Raw genomic sequence first — 22,500 nt, forward strand, 5'->3', positions numbered from 1 at the left:
CAAGTTAGGTACCCGAGTTCGGGTATAAGTTGGGATTATTTAACAAACTTTATAAATATCAGTGGGAAAGATGCTCAAGACGGTTCTCCTAGGGCAACATTTGATTTATAATTTATGACGTTAACTTGGAACCAAATTTTACTCCAAACTAAGGTAGCTACTGTGAGTCTAACAGCTAGGGCTCCCTCGGAGATCTCCTACCTTGTCGTTGGTGGGAGATCTTGGGGCATTGTCGTTGGTGTCTCCCTCTCAGCAAGAAGGGCGTCCGGCCAGGCCATGACAAAACCAAGTAATCTCATTCCAAGACAAAGCAGGACAGAAAACAGATAAATATAGGGGGGTAGAAGACACAGTAGTAAGTACCTCCTTGCCCACTATGGAAGGGTCAGGAACCCTACCCAGTTGTTGAAGGGATCCGGAGTTTCAAAGAAGCAACACTTAGAAGAATGAGCGTCAAGACTGAAACGTGGATCATTGCTGTTCAAACAATGCCGACTATTTACATTATATACATTGTCAATGATACATCGTTTATCTATTTATATCTTAGTAGAGTCACAGTGGACACCTAGCTACAGAACAACGTCACGACGCCATCTTGATGAACGACAATAAATAAACAAAAAGAGCACTACTTTGTTAAAAATAAATGATTAAAAATAATGAAGGTAAAATAGAAATACACAGACACAGTCATCTCATTGCATCTCCCGAGTTTAAAAAACAAAACAAACCTCAACACACCTAAAACAAAAACAGAACTAGGAATGTAAAATCTTCCCGAGTCATAAGGTGGTGCATCATAGAGTTGGGAGTTTATCCTTTGTTTCTATGGTGTTAAACAGACAGTAGCTATTGCTTGCCACCCTATAAATAGGACACTGGCCTATGGAGAAAAGAACTTTCAGTAGATCTATAACTATAAGACTCAGCTACCTACACAGGCATTGCTGGGAGGGCAAGAAGATGTGAAAATTATTTTTTTTAAAAATCTGGGCTGCATGTGTGCCATTGTTACCAGCCCCATTGCTTATGAGGGGTAGACAGTAGATGCTCTTTAGCATTCAGCTTTGGGGACCCCAACAGTAGCCCTCGTTAATAAATCATTATAGCCTGACACGAGAACCCACAAGGACTTATAATTTGACGTCATTTTTTAAAATAGTTTTGTGCAGCGTTTAGTGAGTTATCGTTAGAAGTGCTCAAGGATTCAATTGATTCCACTGGTTAAACTATTGAATACAACTCACGGTTTGTTTTCTTTTGTGGTCAAAGACTTGTATTTTGACATCATTTTTTGGTCAGTGTGTCAGGCTATAAGAGTTAACGATATCCACCCCCCCCCCCCCCCCCCCCCCACGTGGCAGGAATAACCCCACTTAACTCTCTCGAGTTCACCCTCATTGAAAATCAAACAAATTTGTTCGGATTTTCCATTCATATGAACTGGAGAGAGTTAAAACTGTCAACTATTAAAACATTTATATCTTTCAACTCAATAATAACACAATAATGGAGAAAGTCACCACATACATAATTGTATAAAGTCTGCAGTGATGGGCAATCCATCCATCCGCCTTTTGCAGATAAACACGTTGACCTTGAACTTGAAAACACTCCTTCCATCCAACACCCAATCACAGAAATCCGCCACAAAGCAGAATGACACAAAGTAGTTGAAGATTTCTCATTTCCTTTCCTCGTCTCTGCAGGGTGATTGATAGTATAATATTATACAACAACACAAAGCCGGTAGTTCAGATCCTGTGTTGACTTTGAAATACCCAGAGTTGATATCTAGGCAGGGTTGTACTGAACGTTTACGCAAACACACTGATGAACGAACCCCTGTCTGAGGGGCTGAATGAACTCCAGTAAAAAAGACACGATGAACTTGCTTTTTTTTTAAACGTTTATCAGGTGATTGGAAAATATACCTAATGAATGTTTATTATTACAACATACTGAATTCATTCTGTAATTTACACACAGAAAATGGAAACCCTGCCTTGATCTAGGTGGGAGTTTGAAGACTGTGTAAATGGACACCTTGCCTTGAAAATGGACACCCTGCCATGATCTAGGTGGGAGTTTGCGGAAAATGGACACCCTGCCCTGATCTAGGTGGGAGTTTGCAGACTGTGAAAATGGACACCATGCCTTGATCTAGGTGGGAGTTTGCAGACTGTGAAAATGGACACCCTGCCTTGATCTAGGTGGGAGTTTGAGGACTGTGTAAATGGACACCTTGCCTTGAAAATGGACACCCTGCCATGATCTAGGTGGGAGTTTGCGGACTGTGAAAATGGACACCTTGCCTTGAAAATGGACACCCTGCCATGATCTAGGTGGGAGTTTGCGGAAAATGGACACCCTGCCTTGATCTAGGTGGGAGTTTGCAGACTGTGAAAATGGACACCATGCCTTGATCTAGGTGGGAGTTTGCAGACTGTGAAAATGGACACCATGCCTTGATCTAGGTGGGAGTTTGAGGACTGTGTAAATGGACACCTTGCCTTGAAAATGGACACCCTGCCATGATCTAGGTGGGAGTTTGCGGACTGTGAAAATGGACACCTTGCCTTGAAAATGGACACCCTGCCATGATCTAGGTGGGAGTTTGCGGAAAATGGACACCCTGCCTTGATCTAGGTGGGAGTTTGCAGACTGTGAAAATGGACAACCTGCCTTGATCTAGGTGGGAGTTTGCAGACTGTGAAAATGGACACCCTGCCTTGATCTGGGTGGGAGTTTGCAGAATGTGAAAATGGACACCCTGCCTTGATCTAGGCAGGAGTTTGCAGACTGTGAAAATGGACACCCTGCCTTGATCTAGGCAGGAGTTTGCGGACTGTGAGATGGCGATGGTGTTGTGGATGTCCTCAGGTGGATGATGTGACCATTGCCACTGCTGCTCTCCTCCATCTTGGAGACATCAAATCTGTTTGTGGTAGGTGGGAGGTGGGAAAGGGAACGGACAGAAAGAGGATATATTATTATTAAAAATGCAAACAAAAAAATATTGATTTGTATAAAAATAAAATTATCATTTCAAAATAATTAAAAAAAAAAAACAACTTTTAATTTTAGGAGTCTTAAAGATTTTCAATACTTGTGCAATTTACACACTTTTCATCTCGTCATAAATGGAGGGCAAGGACTGGCTTTGTGTAAAGCTTCTGCACCAAAAACCCCATAAAAAATGCATATTATTTACATTATATTTCACTCTAACAGAGATTTCATGAGATGTCAAAGTTCTTAATTCAAAGATCCAAAATCGCTTCCATTTCTTTCCATGGGAATTATTAACGTCTCACTTGTTACTCCTATTGTCACCCGAAGGGGATCGGAGGAATGAGTCAGTCATTGATGCATGAGCTTTTCATGTTATCCTGACATCTGCCTTTCATTCATTCACAGTAATTTTTTATAAAGGGAGTTATTCCCCCTTTGACCACAAAAAATGTGGATTTTCCCAGATGTGAGGAATCCCTCAGCACTATAATAAAGGAATTTATTAATCAGTGCTGATGGTGACAAAAAGTGAAAAGTAGGAAAATGTTGAACGATTGCCTTTTAGCCCCATTTTTACTGCACTAAACCCCACTTTTAGAGCAATTGAGATGATAGACTATCATTGATACTCTAGCTAACTTCTGGAGAGTGGGAAACTGCACCTGTGTATTCCACCACACATCAACTCTCTCATTGCTAGCACATTGTTTCGAAAAAATGTAATTTTTAAAAGGAGGAAATTCCTCCTCTGGACTCAAAAATCGCGGATTTCCGCGGATCAGAGGAAAACCATCAGCACTGATTAATAATTTTAAAAATAATTTTAAAATAAAACTTATCATTTTTGCCGTCACATTTCTTTGAAATAAAAGTTTCTTACCCCTTATCCATGCCTGGGACACCAGAGGGACCTCTTGCGTACATCTGTGCAAAGTGTTGCATGTTGGCCAAAGGTGGAACGATGATACCACCCGATGCCGCCGAGGAGCAGGTGTTTGGTCTGGCAGATGATGCGCCCACCATGGCTGCTGCATGTTGTTGTTGTTGTTGTTGTTGTTGCAAGGAGGAATATTGCTGACTTAGCATTGAATGATACATGGGTAAGGTAGCTGGGTGGATGCCTTGCGATAACAGCATGGGAGAGATGCCTGGAGGAAGTGTTGGATGTGTTGCTGCTGGCCGTGGATTGGTAAGATTGACATTGTTGTTGCTGTTGTTGTTGCGTAACATGTCGGCATGCATCAAAGAATTTGTTGATGTTGATGATAATAATGATGATGACGATGATTTGGAATTATTTGTTTCGGATGATGGTGGCATAGACGATGGCGGTGATGATGATGATGGTGGCGTTCTTTGCTGCTGAGAGAGCGAGGTCTTGTTGTTTTGGAAAAGTTGTGATAATGAAGAGGAGGTAGGTGAGGATGACGACGATGAAGATGAAGGCTGGTGATGATTTGCTTTATTCACTTCCTGTGAAGCCATTGTCAATGACGCTGAATGTGGAAACCCTGCGACGGCCGTGATGGGAGACACTGGAGGGTTGGTGCTCGAAGACAGAGTTAATTTTGTAGCAAGCTCTTTGTTCAGCTCCGATGTGTTATTCTGAGGGAAAATGGAATTCTTATTATTGGTGGATGAGGGTGATCTATCCATAGGGGCCTCTTGTCTGGAGTCAGAAACAGTAACTGGTGATCTCCCCTGAGAGGAAGATGGTTGACTTCCTTTGGTTGAGTTGGAGTTTTCGATCTTCGTCAGGTTTTCTATGCTGTCGAATTTTCTCATGAGTTTGTCTTTGAGATGAGACACTGCCACGGCGTGGAATTCATCTCTAGGCGTTGGAGTTGGAGTGGAGGTAGACATTGCTTTCCCTTCCTCACTGGAGGGAGATGAATTCAATATTTGACGTTGTGGCTGAGATATTGCTGATGACGATGACGATGATGATGTGGTGGAGAATGGGCATACGGCTTGTGGCATTGAGACAGGAGTGGATTCTGCTGCAGACGTTGGTGATGGTAATGTAGATGATGTAGGTGATGCAAGGGCTGAAAGACTATTGCTACTGATATTATTAACCTGAGAGGAACTATTACCATATCCAGGAAGTTTAAACATTTCGTGTTGTTGTTGTTGAAGAAGATGTTGATGTTGAGTTGCCATTGAGTGAGGTACTGGCAGGGCCCAGGGGAATCCAGGCCCCAAAGAAGATGAAGAAGAGGATGGGCCAGGTTTGGATGAGCTGTTGACACTATTTTTACTGCTGGAAGATCCAGATGAGCCGCCATTCATGAGATGAGCCAACAGATTGGGGTGAGCTTCTTTGGCAGATAGTTTTGGGCGGTCACTGTTGGGCGATGGAGATGACCTGTTAGAGCTGGCAGGGCTTACATTGTGTACAACGGCATTATTGCTGTTTGGAGTATTGTTGTTAATGTTATTGATGGAATTCGTAAACATTTGGGATTGCATCTCTCTCTTGATAGGACATTTACTGCTCACATCGTCATTGTTATCATCATCAATTTTTAACTCTCCTTCTCTGTCGCTGTCATCGTCGTCATTGTTTTCATCGATTTTCATCCCATCCTCTTCTCCTTCTTCCATCTTTTCTTCAGCCATGTTTGAGGAAGATGTAGACGAAGAGGAGGCTGTAGAAGCTTTATCACAGATTTTGCTTGCTTCCGAAGAAGATGAGGACAACGAAGAAGAAGATGCAGTACTTTTACGAAATTTATCAAATTTCTTATGTCCAGTAAATTTTTCATTGACTGCGGAATCATCTGACGGTTCCGGACTGTTCTGAGACTTGCCAGATGAGTTACCTGGACTGGTTGACGCTTTGGGTCTGCTACTACGAGATATCACTCCGCTGGAGGAACTACTTTCCATGCCACTGTCGATTTCCATACATTCAACGGAAAGAGATTGGGGCAAATTGCTACTGAGTTTGTTGTTCTCATTGTTGCCGGGGCTGTTTTTATTTAGAGCAACGACGACTTCGTCATTCGGGCCTCTCACCAGGTTCCCACTTTCGTCCCTTTCCTTTTTCACAACCGCGTTGATATAAGAATTGAATGCAAGTTTGTTGTTGCTACAATCACCGCCATTTTTATTGATATGATTCATGTTAGTAATCGTGTTGTTGTCTTTATTATTTATTTGCTGAGATGAAAAAGTGGCAGAGGCCGCCGAAGCTGATTTCATCAAGGATGAGGAGGATGACGTTGATGTCAGATCACGAGCTGTGGCGTGGCCGGCACTTTTAGCTGCGGCAGCCGCTGTAACTGCCTCCCAGTCACGAGCCGCAGCATCCATGGAGCGTGCAAACTCCTCTCTCTGTCTGTGGGCGTTCATGACTTGGATGGGCAACGGTGGGGCGGCCAATCCTAGGGCCAGTGCGGCCGAGGCCTGTGGGTGGTGTGGGTGCCACAGACCTGGGTGGGGATGTTGGGCCGAGGCCGATGCCATTTCTGGAGTCAACTGCATTCCATACATGGGATTCTCCGCCATAAGATGCTGTTGTGAAAGCGATATGAAGGATGGACGAGGAGAAGGGGGGGGGGGGGGGGGGGGGGGGGGGAAGAAAAAAATTATTGATGATATGGATGACAGGAATGATGATGATGATCATGATGACAACTATAGAGAGGGTTAATGATAAAGACGATAGAGAGAGAAAAATAAAAATTGATGATATGGATGACAGGAATGATAATGATCATGATCATGACAACTATAGAGGAGATTAACGATAAAGATGATAAAGAATACTTTTCTAATTTTGTATTATATGTCTAATTTTTGGGCCAAATTATCCAACAAATGCAAGAAAATGGAAGAATTTTATCAAAATGAAAATACATATGTAAAAAGCATAAGACGTAAACACGATTCATCAAAGCACCTTGAAAGCTTGTTGGCCTCTGGCAGCTCGCTTTTCAAGGTCGGCCCGAACAGCACTGTCCATTCCTCTGGCCAGGTACGACATCGGACGATCCACGAGGAGAGATGATTTTCTAGAGTGAAGTCCATAAGTGGTGCCGACGCTTCCCCGCCTCATCTCCGGAGTGAGGTACTGGTTGCTGGTGTTGTTGTCAGGGGAGAGCTGATCGATCGAGGATGCATCTTTGTCTCCACGTTCTTGCGCAGCTGCTGCTGCTGCCGCCACAGCTGCGGCTGCGGCTGCTTGTTGCTGCATGCGGTGCTGGATAGGCGTACAGGCAGCTCTGCCTTCACTGTTGAGGTGGAAACTGTAACATCTGGGACGCATGTTGGAGTAGTCTTCTTGAGAGAATGATCCTGAACGGGACCTGTTGTTACATAAAAGAAGAAATAAATACATCAAATATGTGACCTGCCATATCAAACCTGTATTAGGTTGGGATGATTTTTTTAAAAACCAAAAAAACTTGAGCTTTTATATAGCGCAATATCCACTTAATGTGCTCAAAGTGCTTTACAAGGGGTCCCTGACCAACAGCAACATGTAATAAGTAGAATGACATATGGCGCCTGTTGTTAGGCGAGAATACATATTTTTTCTGACAGAGACAATGTTGTTAATGGTCAGGTACTCATTTTACACCTGAGTACGGTGAGAGAATGTGAGTAAAGAGTCTTTTCCAAGGACTCAACGATGCGCCGAGTGAAGCTCGAATTCAGGACCTTCCAATCCGAAAGCGAGTGTCATACCACTAGAGCACATAGCCGTAAATGAATTGTGCATCTTTGTGGTCAAGTGGTATGCATATGACACCCTCACCCGCCTTCAGATAGGAGGGTCATTGGTTCAAGACCAACTCTGTACGGCCCATAATTGAGTCCTTGGAGAAAGCTCTCTAATCACATTCTCTCATCGTACTCAGGTGTATAAATATATAAGGGGTGGATAGATAGAGAGAAAAAAAAAAAAAAGAGAGAGAGAGAGAGAGAGAGAGAGAGAGAGAGAGAGAGAGAGAGAGAGAGGGATTGATAGATAAAGAGAGACAAAAAAACAGAGAGAGAGAGGGATAGAGGATTAAAGAGATAGATAGAGAGAGAAAAAGAGGGATGGATATATATATATATATATATATATATATATATATATAATATATATAATAGAGAGAGAGAGAGAGAAGAGAGAGAGAGAGAGAGAGAGAGAGAGAGAGAGAGAGAGAGAGAGAGAGAGAGAGAGAGAGAGAGAGAGAGAGAAATAGAGAAACAAACCTGGATTTGGGAGAGGCAGGGGAAGATCCAGGAGGCCCGGGGTTAATCAGAGGGCTCGTCCTTGAAGATCCCGGTGGGCCACCTGGCCCTGCATGGCCGCCAGTGGCGGACGACGAGGCCAAATCACCGGGCATCACCCCAGCTTGATTGAATGGACCAGCCGGGTTCTTGCCACTCGTGGCGTACACGGATGACGCAGTTCCTTCCTCCTGGATGGGAGAGCTTGTTGTCGAGTTGGAGATGGACGGGGGCATGGAGTCCCCACGATTGTAGGGACCGCGGCACTCGAGGTGGTCCAGCCTACAGAAAAGATATTGGAATAAAAAAATTTAAAAAGAGAAAAGAATAGGGAATGAGATTAGCAGAAGAGTCGCGTCCCTTGATTGGAAGTCACGAGCGGACAAGTTATTAGAGAGAGGACGTCCTGTTGGTTGTGCGGCATGAGACACTTCACCGAAAGCGAGGACAAGAGAGACGCATGCGCAAAACCATTTTGACGTTCTCTATGTAAGGTGACGTCTAATAAAGGGACACTATTCTTCCGCTAATCTCATTCCCTATATTTATATTAGCAAAAGTACAAGCTGAGAGTCTCATTAAAAGGAGAAGATGGCAATGGCTGGGCTGGGGCATGTCTGTCGCATACCTGATGAAACACTCACAAGGAAGGCTCTGCGATGGACATCCTATATAAACGTTCATGGTTGCACATAGTTTTGTGTGTTGGTTCGTTTCGTTCTGCTTCCCTCCGAATGGCAATGTTGTGAGCGAGCTTGCTTCTTAGCCAAGCGCATAATACGTACGTCCTATCTATAGATAGTATGCGCTTGGCTAAGAAGCTCATAACATTGCCATCCGGAAGTATAACGGACAAACACACAAAACTGTGTGTATCCATGAACGTTTATAGTCGGGTTAATACAGTTCAGTGGGCATTACTAATAAACGCGGATGGCAAAAAACAATAACAAAGACCCGAGTGACGTCATCTTCGAACTATCTATAGATGTCCTATATTCCCTCTCTTTCATCTATCAGATCTCGGAATTCGAACTAGGGTTCTCTTAATGTTAGAGTTCATCATCAATTGCTTGTGTCAAATCCCCCCCCCCCACGCCCCCTCCCCCCATGTCCTTACGCCTCACCACCACCACCCCCACCCGCTGGTAGCTACACTCACTCAAACCCATGCCTTTGACATTTATACAAACATAATAGTTTTATTATTTTCCCCCAACCCGTGATTTTATTATTATTTTAAAATTTATTTTGTCGTGTTTTAAAGTAACGATCCAAAAATTCGACCGACGACGACTACGAAACAAAACTCCGCGCGCGTAAGAGTGGGAACAGCACGGCACGACACCACCGATGGATAGAAGAAGAAAATCGACGCAGAGAACCCGCTAATTTCATCCCCGATTGCCAGATAACGTTTGCAGAAAATGCCAAATAATTCGTTGAAATAATATTAAACTCCCGTAAAAAAAAATGGTAAAAAAAAAAGAAGAAAAAAAGCCAAGTGGTTTTCAGCAAAACTTTTTTTCTCCTCTTAAAGTTACGCGTAAATGTAGAAATATTTCTTTATTCATCCCATAGAGAATATAATTTGTCTCGAGAGTCTATTCCAAGGGAAGACTGGAAAAAAAAAAACAAACAAAAAAAAAAAAAACCCAGGCGTCAGCCGCAATGCAGCGCCGCAAATTGGGGGAAGTGACTTGAGGTGATTTGCTCAAAGCCACATTATGGCGCAGCTAGCGGCGGGTGATCGAACTCTGTACCTTTCGGGTACGAAGCAAAGACAGTGCCGCTGAGCCACCCTTCCCCCCCCCCCCCCCCCCCCCCCGCTTCCCGCCCCCTTATCAATCACCTATGAAAATGTCACCTTGTCTTGCTGAATAAAAAAGTAAAAGAAATTTTATAAAATAAGCGGGGTTTTTTGTGTGTATTTTTTTTTGGGGGGGGGGGGGGGGGGGGGGGGGGTTGTGTTTTGTTTTGTTTTAAATGCCAAAAAAAAAAAAAAAAAAAAAGCCAAAATCAATGTTTCCAAAGTTTTTGGAATTTAATTTGTTTTCATCATAAACGTCAATCTGGGAATCCTGATTTCACCTTTGACATTTGATGGAAGCCGTGAAACGATAGTTAACCTTTACCAGTCGGTGCTCGATTCCACTCCAACTTGCCATCACGACATTATAACACAATGTTTTTAAAAAATTGGCCAGAAAACTCGTCCTTCAAATATCGATCGATTTATATAATATTATATGACCCTAAAAAAAGACAAACAAATAACAAAAAAAACAAAAACAAAAATAAAGCATCCCGAACAAAAATACAGGAATACAGTGATTGACTACTACTACTACTACTACTACTACTACTACTACTACTTCTACTACTACTACTACTACTACTACTACTACTACTACTACTACTACTACTACTTCTACTACTACTACTACTACTACTACTACTACTACTATAATCAAGCCGAAGAAGAAGAAGAAGAAGAAGAAGAAGAAGAAGAAGAAGAAGAAGAAGAAGAAGAAGAAGAAGAAGAAGAAGAAGAAGAAGAAGAAGAAGAAGAAGAAGAAGAAGAAGAAGAAGAAGAAGAAGATTAGGAGGAGGAGGAAGAAGAAGAGGAGGAGGAGAAGGAAGAGGAGAAGGCGGAGGAAGGGAGGGTGGAGACGAAGAAACAGCAGCAAAACAACAACAGCGATAATGACAACTCGAAAATTTAAACTCGGTAAAGGTTGCAGCTCTCCGTTGTTTTCGAACCCTATAATTATCGTCTTGTAGTGGAAGTCGATGAAAATGTTATTTTTAAAAGAAATTTAATTAGCACGTGTCAGAAATAAATATACCAAAATTGGGACACTACTTGTCAAAGGTATTATTTTTTCCCCCCCATTGTTATTGTTCTCCATTTGCGTAATTGATATTTAAAAAAAAAAAAAAAAGAAGAAAAGATGAAGAAACTATGTACTACGAGGGCTCTTTCATAATTAACCGAAAAATGCCTGTAAAATCCGCGTTTTTTATGCTATCAACAAAATTCTTGCACGTGTTCATGCCTTGACTCGTCCTTCATTTCTCTACGTAACAGCCAAGTCTGTCGACACACTTCTGCCAACGCCGCACCATGAAATAGATACCCTCTCGGAAGAAATTTCCGTCAAGGTTTTGTAGCCAATTTCCGCACATGGTCAACAAGCTCTTCATCGACATCAAAGCGCTTTCCTGCCAGCTCACGTTTCAGTGGCCCAAAGAGGTGATAATCAGATGGTGCGAGGTCTGGACTGTGTGGTGGGTGTGGCAAAATCTCCCATCCATATTTCTCTAGCCAACCTTGCGTCACACGTGCTGTGTGGGGTGTAGCGTTGTCGTGTTGCAAAATGATCCCATTGGTCAACTGCCCTGGGCGCTTTCTGCGAATGGCCTCCCTAAGCTTGTCAAGAGTTTGGCAGTACCTTGCAGCATTGATTGTTTCTCCAGGTTGTAAGGTTTCGAACAGAATAACACCACGACTGTCCCAGAAAACATTTCCCATTATTTTCTTTGCTGACCGCATGACTTTGAATTTCTTCGCGACAGGTGAGGATGGATGTTTCCATGTCATCGAATCTTGCTTTGTTTCTGGGGTGCAATGGTGCAACCAAGTCTCATCACCGGTGACTATGCTGTCAAGAAAAGTCACATCGTACCCTAGAAAGTCTCCGCCGGCGTTGGCAGTATGCCCGTGAACCCTGCGTGAGCTCTTGCTTCTTCTCAAAAGTTCCCTGCAGATGTCCAATCTTTGTTCTTTATGATTGTCTGTCAATTGCTTAGGAACCCATCTTGCGCTGACTTTTCTGTAGCCAAGTTCATCAAATACAATTCTATGGGCAGAAGTTTCCGAAATTTCAAGACTGCTTGCGATTTCATGAAGTTTCAACCTCCTGTCTTGACGAATAAGCTCATCAACTCGCTTCACATTGTCTTCTGACGTCGCAGTTATCGAACGCCCTCTCCCTTCCCGTCTGTCAAGTCGGAATGGCCGACTTCAAACAAATTACACCAGTGATAGACTTGTGTACGGCTTATAACATGCTCACCATATACACTCTGAAGTTCTTTATGAATTTCGGTAGGATTCAGACTTTTGGCGTTCAAAAAACGTATGACAGCTCTGATTTCCTCCTTTGACCAAGTTTCAAGGTGGGCCGCCATCTTTAAAATCGTCTAGAAATTCATTGTGCAAAATGATGCACTTCATAATTTCTGGGAATATCCGTAAGGAAATAAGGAATATCATGTCGTTTACAGAATTAAAAAATCTCCACTGGTTGCTGAGCAATGGGCATTTTTCGGTTATTTCTGAAAGAGCCCTCGTATAATTATAGTGTAAGAAATGAGAACGCTTAGGTAGTTAGTTTTTGTTTACAAGTGAAGCAATACACTGCAAGTCAACGCGCACTTATTCGCAGGTCTGATAAGCCAATTCCTTACGGGCTCATTGATATAATGGACATCTCCAAAAAAATTACGCAAAATTATATTGTCCATTACAATGGAAAGCTCAATGCGTACGCGATTCGGTAATCCATTTATCCTACACAGTTAGACTTCCTAGCCCTCAGGTCTACGTCATCAATGGAAAGCTCAATGCGTACGCGTATTCAGTAATCCATTTATCCTACACAGTTAGACTTCCTAGCCCTCAGGTCTACGTCATCAATGGAAAGCTCAATGCGTACGCGTATTCAGTAATCCATTTATCCTACACAGTTAAGACTTCCTATAGCCCTCCAAGCCTACGTCATCAATGGAAAGCTCAATACAGTACGCGTATTCAGTAACCCATTTTTATATCCTAAGCAGTTAGACTTCCTACAGCCCTCCAAGCCTACGTCATCAATGGAAAGCTCAATACAGTACGCGTATTCAGTAACCCATTTATATCCTACGCAGTTAGCCTTCCTAGCCCTCGGGCAAATAAATGAAATTGAACTCGTCAATTATTTGAAAACATCACTCAATTATTCAGGATTAACCGTTTGAACTTTAGAGAAGAAAAAATACTGTCAGAGACAATTATCATTTAACGACACCAAAGAGAAAAGAAAAAAATATGATATAACGAGATAATAATAAGAGTGAAAAAATAAAGGGTAAAACGGCTAGTTGAAATAGCAGACCTGACTGACCTGCCTTGTACTACGAAAAAATCGCAGAAATACGAATTTTTGGGACCAACTACAGAACTGAATTCTCCTCTGTGACTCAATAAACCTTGTTAGTAGTAGTAGTAGTAGTAGTAGTAGTAGTAGTAGTAGTAGTAGTAGTAGTAGTAGTAGTAGTAGAAGTAGTAGTAGTAGTAGTAGTAGTAGTTAGTGTAGTGGTAGTGGTAGTGGTAGTGTAGTAGTGGTAGTAGTAGTAGTAGTAGTAGTAGTAGTAGTAGTAGTAGTAGTAGTAGTAGTAGTAGTAGTAGTAGTAGTAGTAGTGTAGTAGTAGTATAGTAGTAGTAGTAGTAGTAGTAGTAGTAGTAGTAGTAGTAGTAGTAGTAGTAGTAGTAGTAGTAGTAGTAGTAGTAGTAGTAGTAGTAGTAGTAGTAGTAGTAGTAGTAGTAGTAGTATAGGTCTCTTTGACTCAATAAATCTTGTTGAGAAGGAAAGTTTAGTTCCTTAGAACATAATAATATATTCAGAAAAGTGAGTGGAGCAGGTACTTATGTTGGTAACAACAATAGATGAAGTGAGTAGAAAAGTGCCAGAAGACAAGAGAGAATAAAAATTATTAAAAATTATATAAATTTATCCCATATATTCGTGACTTTGGCGCATTGTTGGCTCATGCTGAGGACAAACTTTTCATTCCTAAAGCTATTTAAAGTGTATTTTTTCCGGGGTTTTTTTTCCCTTGGAATTTTTGAAATTTCAAGGAGGCAGCTCTGGATTGTCCTCATAAACATCACCCGCCTACGTCATCAACACATTTTTATAAATAACAGTTATCCCCCCTTTCAATCGATGCGGCAACACGAACGAGCAAACACGCCGAAGACAATAATAATTATGAAATTAACGTTACGTTTCGTCGTCAATTTTTTGGGGGTGATTATAAAATTATGTTAATAATACAAAGTGCTTTGTTTTCTTCATTCTTAACTCGGTGAATTATTATTATGGAGTAAGCTCACGTGAACTTTGATGATAAGGATGAAAACGTATCAAAACAAAAACAGTTTGTTTAATAATAAATTAGTTTTGACCTACCTGACAATTGGCACGACTGTTAAGCTAATTGAAGAAGAAGAAGAAGAAGAAGAAGAAGAAGAAGAAGAAGCAGACGCGATTCATGAGTTGTACGAAAACATGAATGAGATGAAATGTAAAATCAATGGAATATAAAATTGATTACTATCGAACTATGGACGGCACAGTGCTCCTCCTCCTCCTCCTCCTCCTCCTTATTCTTCTTCTTCTTTTTCTTTTCTGCCGCGGACACAACCACGAGTTCGGTATGGAATTTGCAAATATATACGCTTCAACAGTCGTGACGTCACTTCCCTCGTAATGACGCATGGTAACTTAGTAACTGGCTCTAAACTGTCGGAACAATGGCGGACGCCCTTATGAAATATTTCTCCGACGAGCATAAAAGCGTATCCAGAGGAGAAAAAAACCATTATAAATCTGATCATGTTTTGAACTTTTATACATTCTGATCACAAGACATATATATGAAAAGTTCTAGCCAGCATGAAGAATAGGCCTGGGGGAAGGGGGTGATGGTGTAGCCTGGAGAATGGGGGGGGGGGGGGGGGGGGGGGGGGGGGTAGCCTGTAGGATGGGGGTGATGGTGTTATAGCCTGGAGGTTGGGGACCATTTTTACCTCCCACTGCTTTTTCTTTTTTTTTTTTACAATTTATAAATTTTAAAACGTATCTATACCGTGCCTGAATATGGCGATATGTAATGTATGGTATGTATTATGGAGTATAATTATAGAGATATTATTATTATTATTATTATTATTATTGATGATATGTCACGGCGACGACATCAACGATACAGGGCGGGGGCGGTAAATGTCTGGAATATGGGACGGGGGAGGGAAGAGGGAGGGATGGATGGAGGGAGTGGGTGGATGGGTGAGTAGCGGAGGAGGGGGAATGTAAAGTAAATAATAAGGGAGTATTTCAGTGTTCCATGATTATTATGATCCTTTTGTTCAACCTTGAGATGGGTTGGGTTTTTTTTTTTTTAGTTTAGTTTAGATTGTTTTTGTTTTGTTTTTTCTTTTTTTTTCTTTTCTTTTGTTTTCTTTTTTTTAATAGTTTTTGTTTTTGTTTTTATTTTGGATTGTTTTTTTTTCTTTCTTTTCTTTTCCTTTCTTTTTTTTCTCCCCCACTCACTATTCGTTCCTTTTATATTTTTCAATTTCTTATTTTTATCATTCAATGCTAGAACGATGGGAAACATTTTTTTGGAGTTTCTATTTCAAGACGACAATTATTATTATTATTATTATTATTATTAATATTATTATTATTATTATTATTATTATTATTATTATTATTATTATTATTATTATCATTATTACTACTATTATTTGGTAAGGGCGAGGTGTAACTCAAATTTACTTTGTCGTATAAGAAAATGGTTTAAAAAATGAAATGTATTCGCTCATAAGTTTCATTTTCAACCAAGGACGAACGCACCCTGGACTACTTTTACAGAAAGTCGATAATCAGACCTATCTCCCCCCCCCCCTCCCCCCGAACCTCCTTCCCTCCCCCCCCCCCCACCCACCTCTTACCCTACATCCCCTTATCAAGGACTCCCGGGCTGCCAACCTCACAACAAAAAAAAAACGTGCAAAATTGAATGTCAAAAAATAGTAACATTTCGATTAAAAGAAAAGAAAAAAAAAAAAAAAAAAAAAAAAAGAAATTCATTCCTTTTATTCAACCGATAGGGGAAATTTTTCCTCTAGGGGTTAATTCCAAGGGAAGACTGGATTGGAATAACCCAGGCGTCAGCCGCAGTGCAGCGCCGTCAATTGAGTAATTATTTCTCAAATTTCATACTTTTTCAACTTGACTAGCTGTAAAAAATATCTAGAAGTGAAATTAAGATTTGATATTTCCCGAAGATGTACAAAAAGGGTTGATTTAAACATTTATGACAAGAACACATTTTTTTTTAAATTGACCTTCGAACTAAACGTCTTGGCAATATCTCAGTTTTAACCTTCTCACCATCCGACTGATTATGTCATTCGCTGTAACATTTTATACTTTCTTTTTGGCGTGCGGTTGGCAGCCCTGTTGAGCCGCTTATCCCATAAAAATGGGTACAATTCTGAAATTGATGGAAACTAACCATTGTGAAAGTTAGAGGAAGGTATACTTACATAAAGTCACACCACACAAGCTCAATTGCAGCAACAATGATATTCCCAAGACTATAGTCCAAACCTTTCAGAATTCTACCTCCCAGCATGAAGATCATAATTGGTCAAAAAAAATATATGAACATCCACTTGGTCACCAAGGTTTCTCAATAGGCTAGTAATAATATGAATTACAACTAAAGAAAACTGAAGTGACTGTACACTGAAAATGGGTACAATCTTGGGGGGAAATTCGTACAATCGCTGAAAATGCGTGCAATTCTGCATTTTTTTGCAGTAGGTTGGCAGCTCCGGCATATCCCCCCCCCCTTCTTCCCGCCCGCCGATCGGCAAACAACTTTACACAATCCCCACTCCCTGCTCAACGTGCATTAAAAAAAACTCATCAAAGACAGTGATAAAAAAAATAAAAACTAAAAATAAGGCCCAAAGAACTCTAGACTGAAAGTACACAATGGGAAATGGAAAGCAAATACTCTCTCTCTCTCTCTCTCTCTCTCTCTCCTCTCTCTCTCTCTCTCTCTCTCTCTCTCTCTCTCTCTCTCTCTCTCCTCTCTCTCTCTCTCTCTCTCAATCTCTGGTATACTGATACTGATATGACCTTGGAAGTCTTGCACATTCCAAAAAAAGGCGTTAGTAAATTATAACAAAGAAATCTCGCACAATCTCACCCACTCACACCCACCCCCCTTCCACCCCCTCCCCCACACACAGAGACTGGGATATATATATATATAATATATATATATATATATATATATATATATATATATATATATATATATATATATATATTATATATATATATATATATATATATATATATATATATATATAGAGAGAGAGAGAGAGAGAGAGAGAGAGAGAGAGAGAGAGAGGGAGAGAGAGACAGAGAGGAGAGATAAGGGGGGGGGGGGAGAGAAGGGGATATAATATATATATATATTTAATGAGCTTTTATAAAGTGCAATATCCACTAAACGTGCCCAAAGCGCTTTACAAGGGGTCAATGATGATGATGATGATGATGATGATGATGATGATGATGATGATGATGATGATAATAATAATAATAAAAGAATAATAATAATAATAATAATAATAATAATAATAATAATAATAATAATAATAATAATAATAATAAATAATAATAATAATAATACTAATAATAATAATAATAATAATAATAATAATAATAATAATAATAATAATAATAATAATAATAATAATAATGATAATAATACAGCGCTCATTCTCGTGTAAAACACAACCTCTGGGCACTTTACAATTCTAGATTTAAAAACTGGAGCTTTATATCGCGCGTGGTGATTATCATGCGGCCAAAGACTTGTCTTTTGGCGTCATTTTTTTTTTTTTTTGGTCCGTGTCAGGCTACAAGTTAATGATGGCTGCTACGGTTTCTACCTAGGACTTTATAATAATAACACTGTAATACACTTGTCCCGATAGTTGTCCGGCCTCGTAGACCGGCCCCGTAGAACGGAAAATTCCGTGGGCGACTCGTCCCGCTCTATGGATGTCACTGGTTTCTACCCATCGCCTTCGTTAACTTTGGTCGGGTCAGTGGAGATAATTTTAGAATGAAGATAGAAATGCACTATAAATGCCCCCTGGGGACGAAGCGCTGATATTTCAGATACGTTTTTTTGTGTGTGGTGATATTATAGCCATTATCAATGTAGTAGTTGATGTTATCATCGTCGTCGTCGTCGCCGTCGTCATCATCATTATCAACGTAATCGTCATAACATTGGCATCATCGTCACGGTCACGACGACTATCACCAACATCAACACACACTTCCACCATCCTTCATCATCACCATCATCATCATCATCATCATCATTAATATCATTATTATTATTATTATTATTATTATTATTATTATTATTATTATTATTATTATTATTATTATTAGTCTTTCATCTTCTTACTCTATACTATTCCTCTGTCTATTCGACCTTGGTTACAAGTATCAATTAGTCCACCTACACGTACGTGATTACACCCGTTTATAGCGTGTTGTTATTCTTATCATCTCTATTTTCTCTAGGGGCAAGTATGACCCAAAAAGTTGAAATAAAGCCTTGACATGCTATTTAAAAACCACTACTTGTAATTTCATCTCTATCTATCCGTAGGCGTTGTATATAATATGTAACATATTAACGTTCCTCCACGCCTACGCAATCAGGAACAAAAATCGACATAATCGTTCCGTTAATCTGGTTGTTTGGCTGATGAGACACGATCAAGATACGCTGGATGACCTTGCTGACCTCAATGTATGGGGGTGTCTATCTATCTTTGGGTGGATCTACAAGTTTAATTTTGGGTGTCATAGTCCTTGATGTTGTTGTTGTTGTTGTTGTTATTGTCATAGTCGTTGATGTTGATGTTGTTGTTGTTGTTGTTGTTGGTGGTGGTTTTATTGGTGATGATGGTGATGGTGATAATGATGATGACGACGATGATGATGATGATAATGATGATGATGATGATGATGATGGCGATGATGATAGCGATGATGATGATGGCGATGTTGATGATGATGATGATGATGATGATGATAATGATCATGATGATAATGCTGATGCTGCTTGCTGATGATGATAATGGTCATGAAGATGAATGACGATGTTGATAATGATGATTCCGACGATTGAGCGATAATCCCACTGACAACACCTTATAATAAATTGAAATATGAAAATAAGAGGTCAAAGCCCTCATAACGCATATTATGATGAGGCGATGCTGATGTCGAAAATGATGACGATAATTTAATGACGACGACGACGACGACCAAAAAGGGAAGACTGGAATAACCCCAGACGGCATCCGCCCACGGTGCATCGCCGCACCGTGAGCTAGGGGGATGTGACTTGCTCAAGGCCACACAACGAGACGGAACACGAGAATTTATATTTGACCTAAACCATGGCCTACTATACTAAAAGAGTACTTTAGTAAGGACCCTGAACATTAAAATCTCTACAATATTATATGATAATGGCCCTGACCTAAACGCATAGCATCAGTATTTATAATTCCTACAATGATTGCCCTGTGGTTTGGAAATAGCGAATCTCGGATACAATGCGGATTTCTTTGCAAATCCAATCCATTCTAAAATTGTTTTCCAAATATCATTTCATAAGGGCGGTGATGAAGATAATGGCGTCCGCCATTGTTCTGGTAGTTTAGAACCAGTTACTATAGGGTCGTTCATTACGAGGGGAGTGACGTCACGTCGCGACTGTTGAACCCCATTCTTGTCCTTAATTAGACAGCAAAATCGTCCTTCAAATATCGACCGATTTAAATAACACTGATCTTGGCACCCTCTCATGTTCAAATCTTGGACCTCATCCATTCATTTATTCTTTCATTTATTTATTTATTTATTTATGTATTTATTTATTTATGTATTTATTTATGTATTTATGTATTTATTTATCTATGTATTTATTTATTTATGTATTTATTTATGTATTTATTTATTTACGTATTTATTTATTTATGTATTTTTTATTTATGTATTTATTTATGTATATACTTATTTATTTATTTATTTATTTATCTATGTATTTATTTATTTATGTATTTATTCATTTATCTATTATGTATTTATTTATTTATTCATTTATATATTCATTATGCCAATGACAATAATAACAATCATTATTATTTTTTTCCATTCATGAATTGCTTTTATATTTATGGCATGATCTCCAAAATCAATCTGGCAAATCTACAATTCGTTACGGGGGCTCAGACGGTCGGTCTTATGATTGCGATCGCCTTGTAACGTTATCTGATAAGTTGAATAATACACTTTTAGCGATTAATCAGCGTATTGACATAATATTATGATGGGGTAGGCCAAATACATTGCACTTCGATGGTTGGTGCAGGTGATCTCTCTCTCTCTCCCTCTCTCTCTCTCACACACACACATACACATACACACACACTTGTGGGGGAAAGGTGGAGGAATTAGAGATAGATAGAAGACAAGATAGATAGATAGATAGAGAGAGAGAGAGAGAGAGAGAGAGAGAGAGAGAGAGAGAGAGAGAAAGGGGAGGAGAGGAGAGAGAGAGAGAGAGGAGAGAAAGAGAGAAAGATATATATATATATATATATATATATAGAGAGAGAGAGAGAGAGAGAGAGAGAGAGAGAGAGAGATAGAAAGAAACACCCATACAAAGAGAGAGAGAGAGAGAGAGAGATAGAGAGAGGGAGAGAGAGAGAAAGAGAGGGAGAGAGAGAGAGAGTGACAGAGAGAGAGACGAAGTGACAGAGAGATATAGAGAGGGGGTGGGGATTGAGAGAAATAGAGACAAAGAGAGCGAGAGAGCGAGAGAGAGAGAGAGAGAGAGAGAGAGAGAGAGTGGAGATGAAAAGAGAGAGAGGGGAGAAAGAGAGAGAGAAAAAGAGAGAGATAGAAAGAAACACACCCACACACACACAGAGTAGAGTAGAGAGAGAGAGAGAGAGAGAGAGAGAGGAGAGAGGGGGGGGGGGGAGGAGAGAGAGAGAGAGAGAGAGAGAGAGAGAGAGAGAGAGAGAGAGAGAGAGAGAGAGAGAGAGAGATCGAATATGTTCTTTTAATCAAGTAATGTTTGTATTCCATGACATCATCAAGTAACGCGATAGCATAACAGCACTGTGCTGTCAATACTGGCGGAATTGGCCCAAGGCGAGGCTGGCTGGGATGCCATTCGGAAATTACGCGGGAAATGGGTTAGACTCAAATTGATGAAGAAAGTGAAGTGAAGATCTATTTTTAGAAACGGCTAAACGAACGAATTTAGTCTATCTATCTATCTACTCTTTTGTCAGAGGTAATTCTGTTATTATTAATTATTTTTTCTCCTCTCTCTCTCTCTCTCTCTCTCTCTCTCTCTCTCTCTCTCTCTCTCTAAGTGAAGAGAAGATCTATTTTTAGAAACGGCGAAACGAACGAATTTAGTCTATCTATCTATCTACTCTTTTGCAATTAACTGTAGTCAGAGGTAATTCTGTTATTATTAATTTTTTTTTCTCCTCTCTCTCTCTCTCTCTCTCTCTCTCTATCTCTCTGTCAAGATCATGCATATTTAACGATTTTATTAGGCTATAGATAGTTCGAAGATGACGTCACTCAGGTCTTTGTTGTTGTTTTTTGCCATCCGCGTTTATGAGTAATGCTCACTGAACTGTATTAACCCGACTATAAACGTTCATGGATACACAGAATTTTGAGTGTTGGTCCGTTATACTTCCGGATGGCAATATTGTGAACTTCTTTGCCAACATACTATTAACGATGGCTACGTTAGAGCCCAGTCTCACTAATGGGCTTTTAACGAAACCGGGTCGAACGCCGAACCCGAACGCCGAACCCGAACGGATATAGCCTTCTCACGTGACCATGAACGAGATCTGGATAGTGAAGACTCTCAAGCGGTATGCAGCATCGGATCTAAGGTCACGTGATAGAGGATAGCTTGGGTTGCTGTTGGCTTGTGTTAGGGGAGGGGCAAGGTCAGTGTCATTCAATAGTATATAATTGTGCATGTGGCGCTCTATACAGAGAGAAAATTATAAATTGATTACGGCGGAAGGTGGGGGGAGGGGGGGGGGGTTGACCCACAAACGATCGAGGTGTTGTGCTTCGGGTAGACCATGATACGAAATCAAAGAGAAAAGGCCGCTGGTACTTGGATGGTGGAAATGGTTGGGGGGGGGGGGGGGGGGGGGGGTAGTGACAATCAGCATGGGATGTATATATTAACATTAATAATATAGGCAATAGATGACCAGGGATGTGTATTGTTTGTATATGTTTGTGTGTGTGT

General features: G+C 40.4%; 1 protein-coding gene across 1 annotated transcript in view; it reads right to left on the minus strand.

Annotated features, from left to right (window-relative positions):
• Nucleotides 1–63: 63 nt before the first annotated feature.
• Nucleotides 64–22,500, minus strand: part of LOC144958909 (uncharacterized) — a 69,525-nt gene continuing 47,088 nt past the window's right edge. The window contains exons 13-16 of the mRNA XM_078891198.1: nucleotides 8,230–8,529; nucleotides 6,926–7,331; nucleotides 3,899–6,537; nucleotides 64–2,941 (exon numbers count right to left, since the gene is read on the minus strand). Of these exons, the coding sequence (XP_078747324.1) occupies nucleotides 2,833–2,941; nucleotides 3,899–6,537; nucleotides 6,926–7,331; nucleotides 8,230–8,529 (3,454 nt within the window). The 3' untranslated portion in view covers nucleotides 64–2,832. The remainder of the gene's footprint in view (nucleotides 2,942–3,898; nucleotides 6,538–6,925; nucleotides 7,332–8,229; nucleotides 8,530–22,500) is intronic.

The sequence above is a fragment of the Berghia stephanieae genome, chromosome 13, assembly GCF_034508935.2.
Source record: "Berghia stephanieae isolate SIO BIC M18660-M18661 chromosome 13, UCSD_Bste_1.3, whole genome shotgun sequence".
NCBI classification, from domain to species: domain Eukaryota; kingdom Metazoa; phylum Mollusca; class Gastropoda; order Nudibranchia; family Aeolidiidae; genus Berghia; species Berghia stephanieae.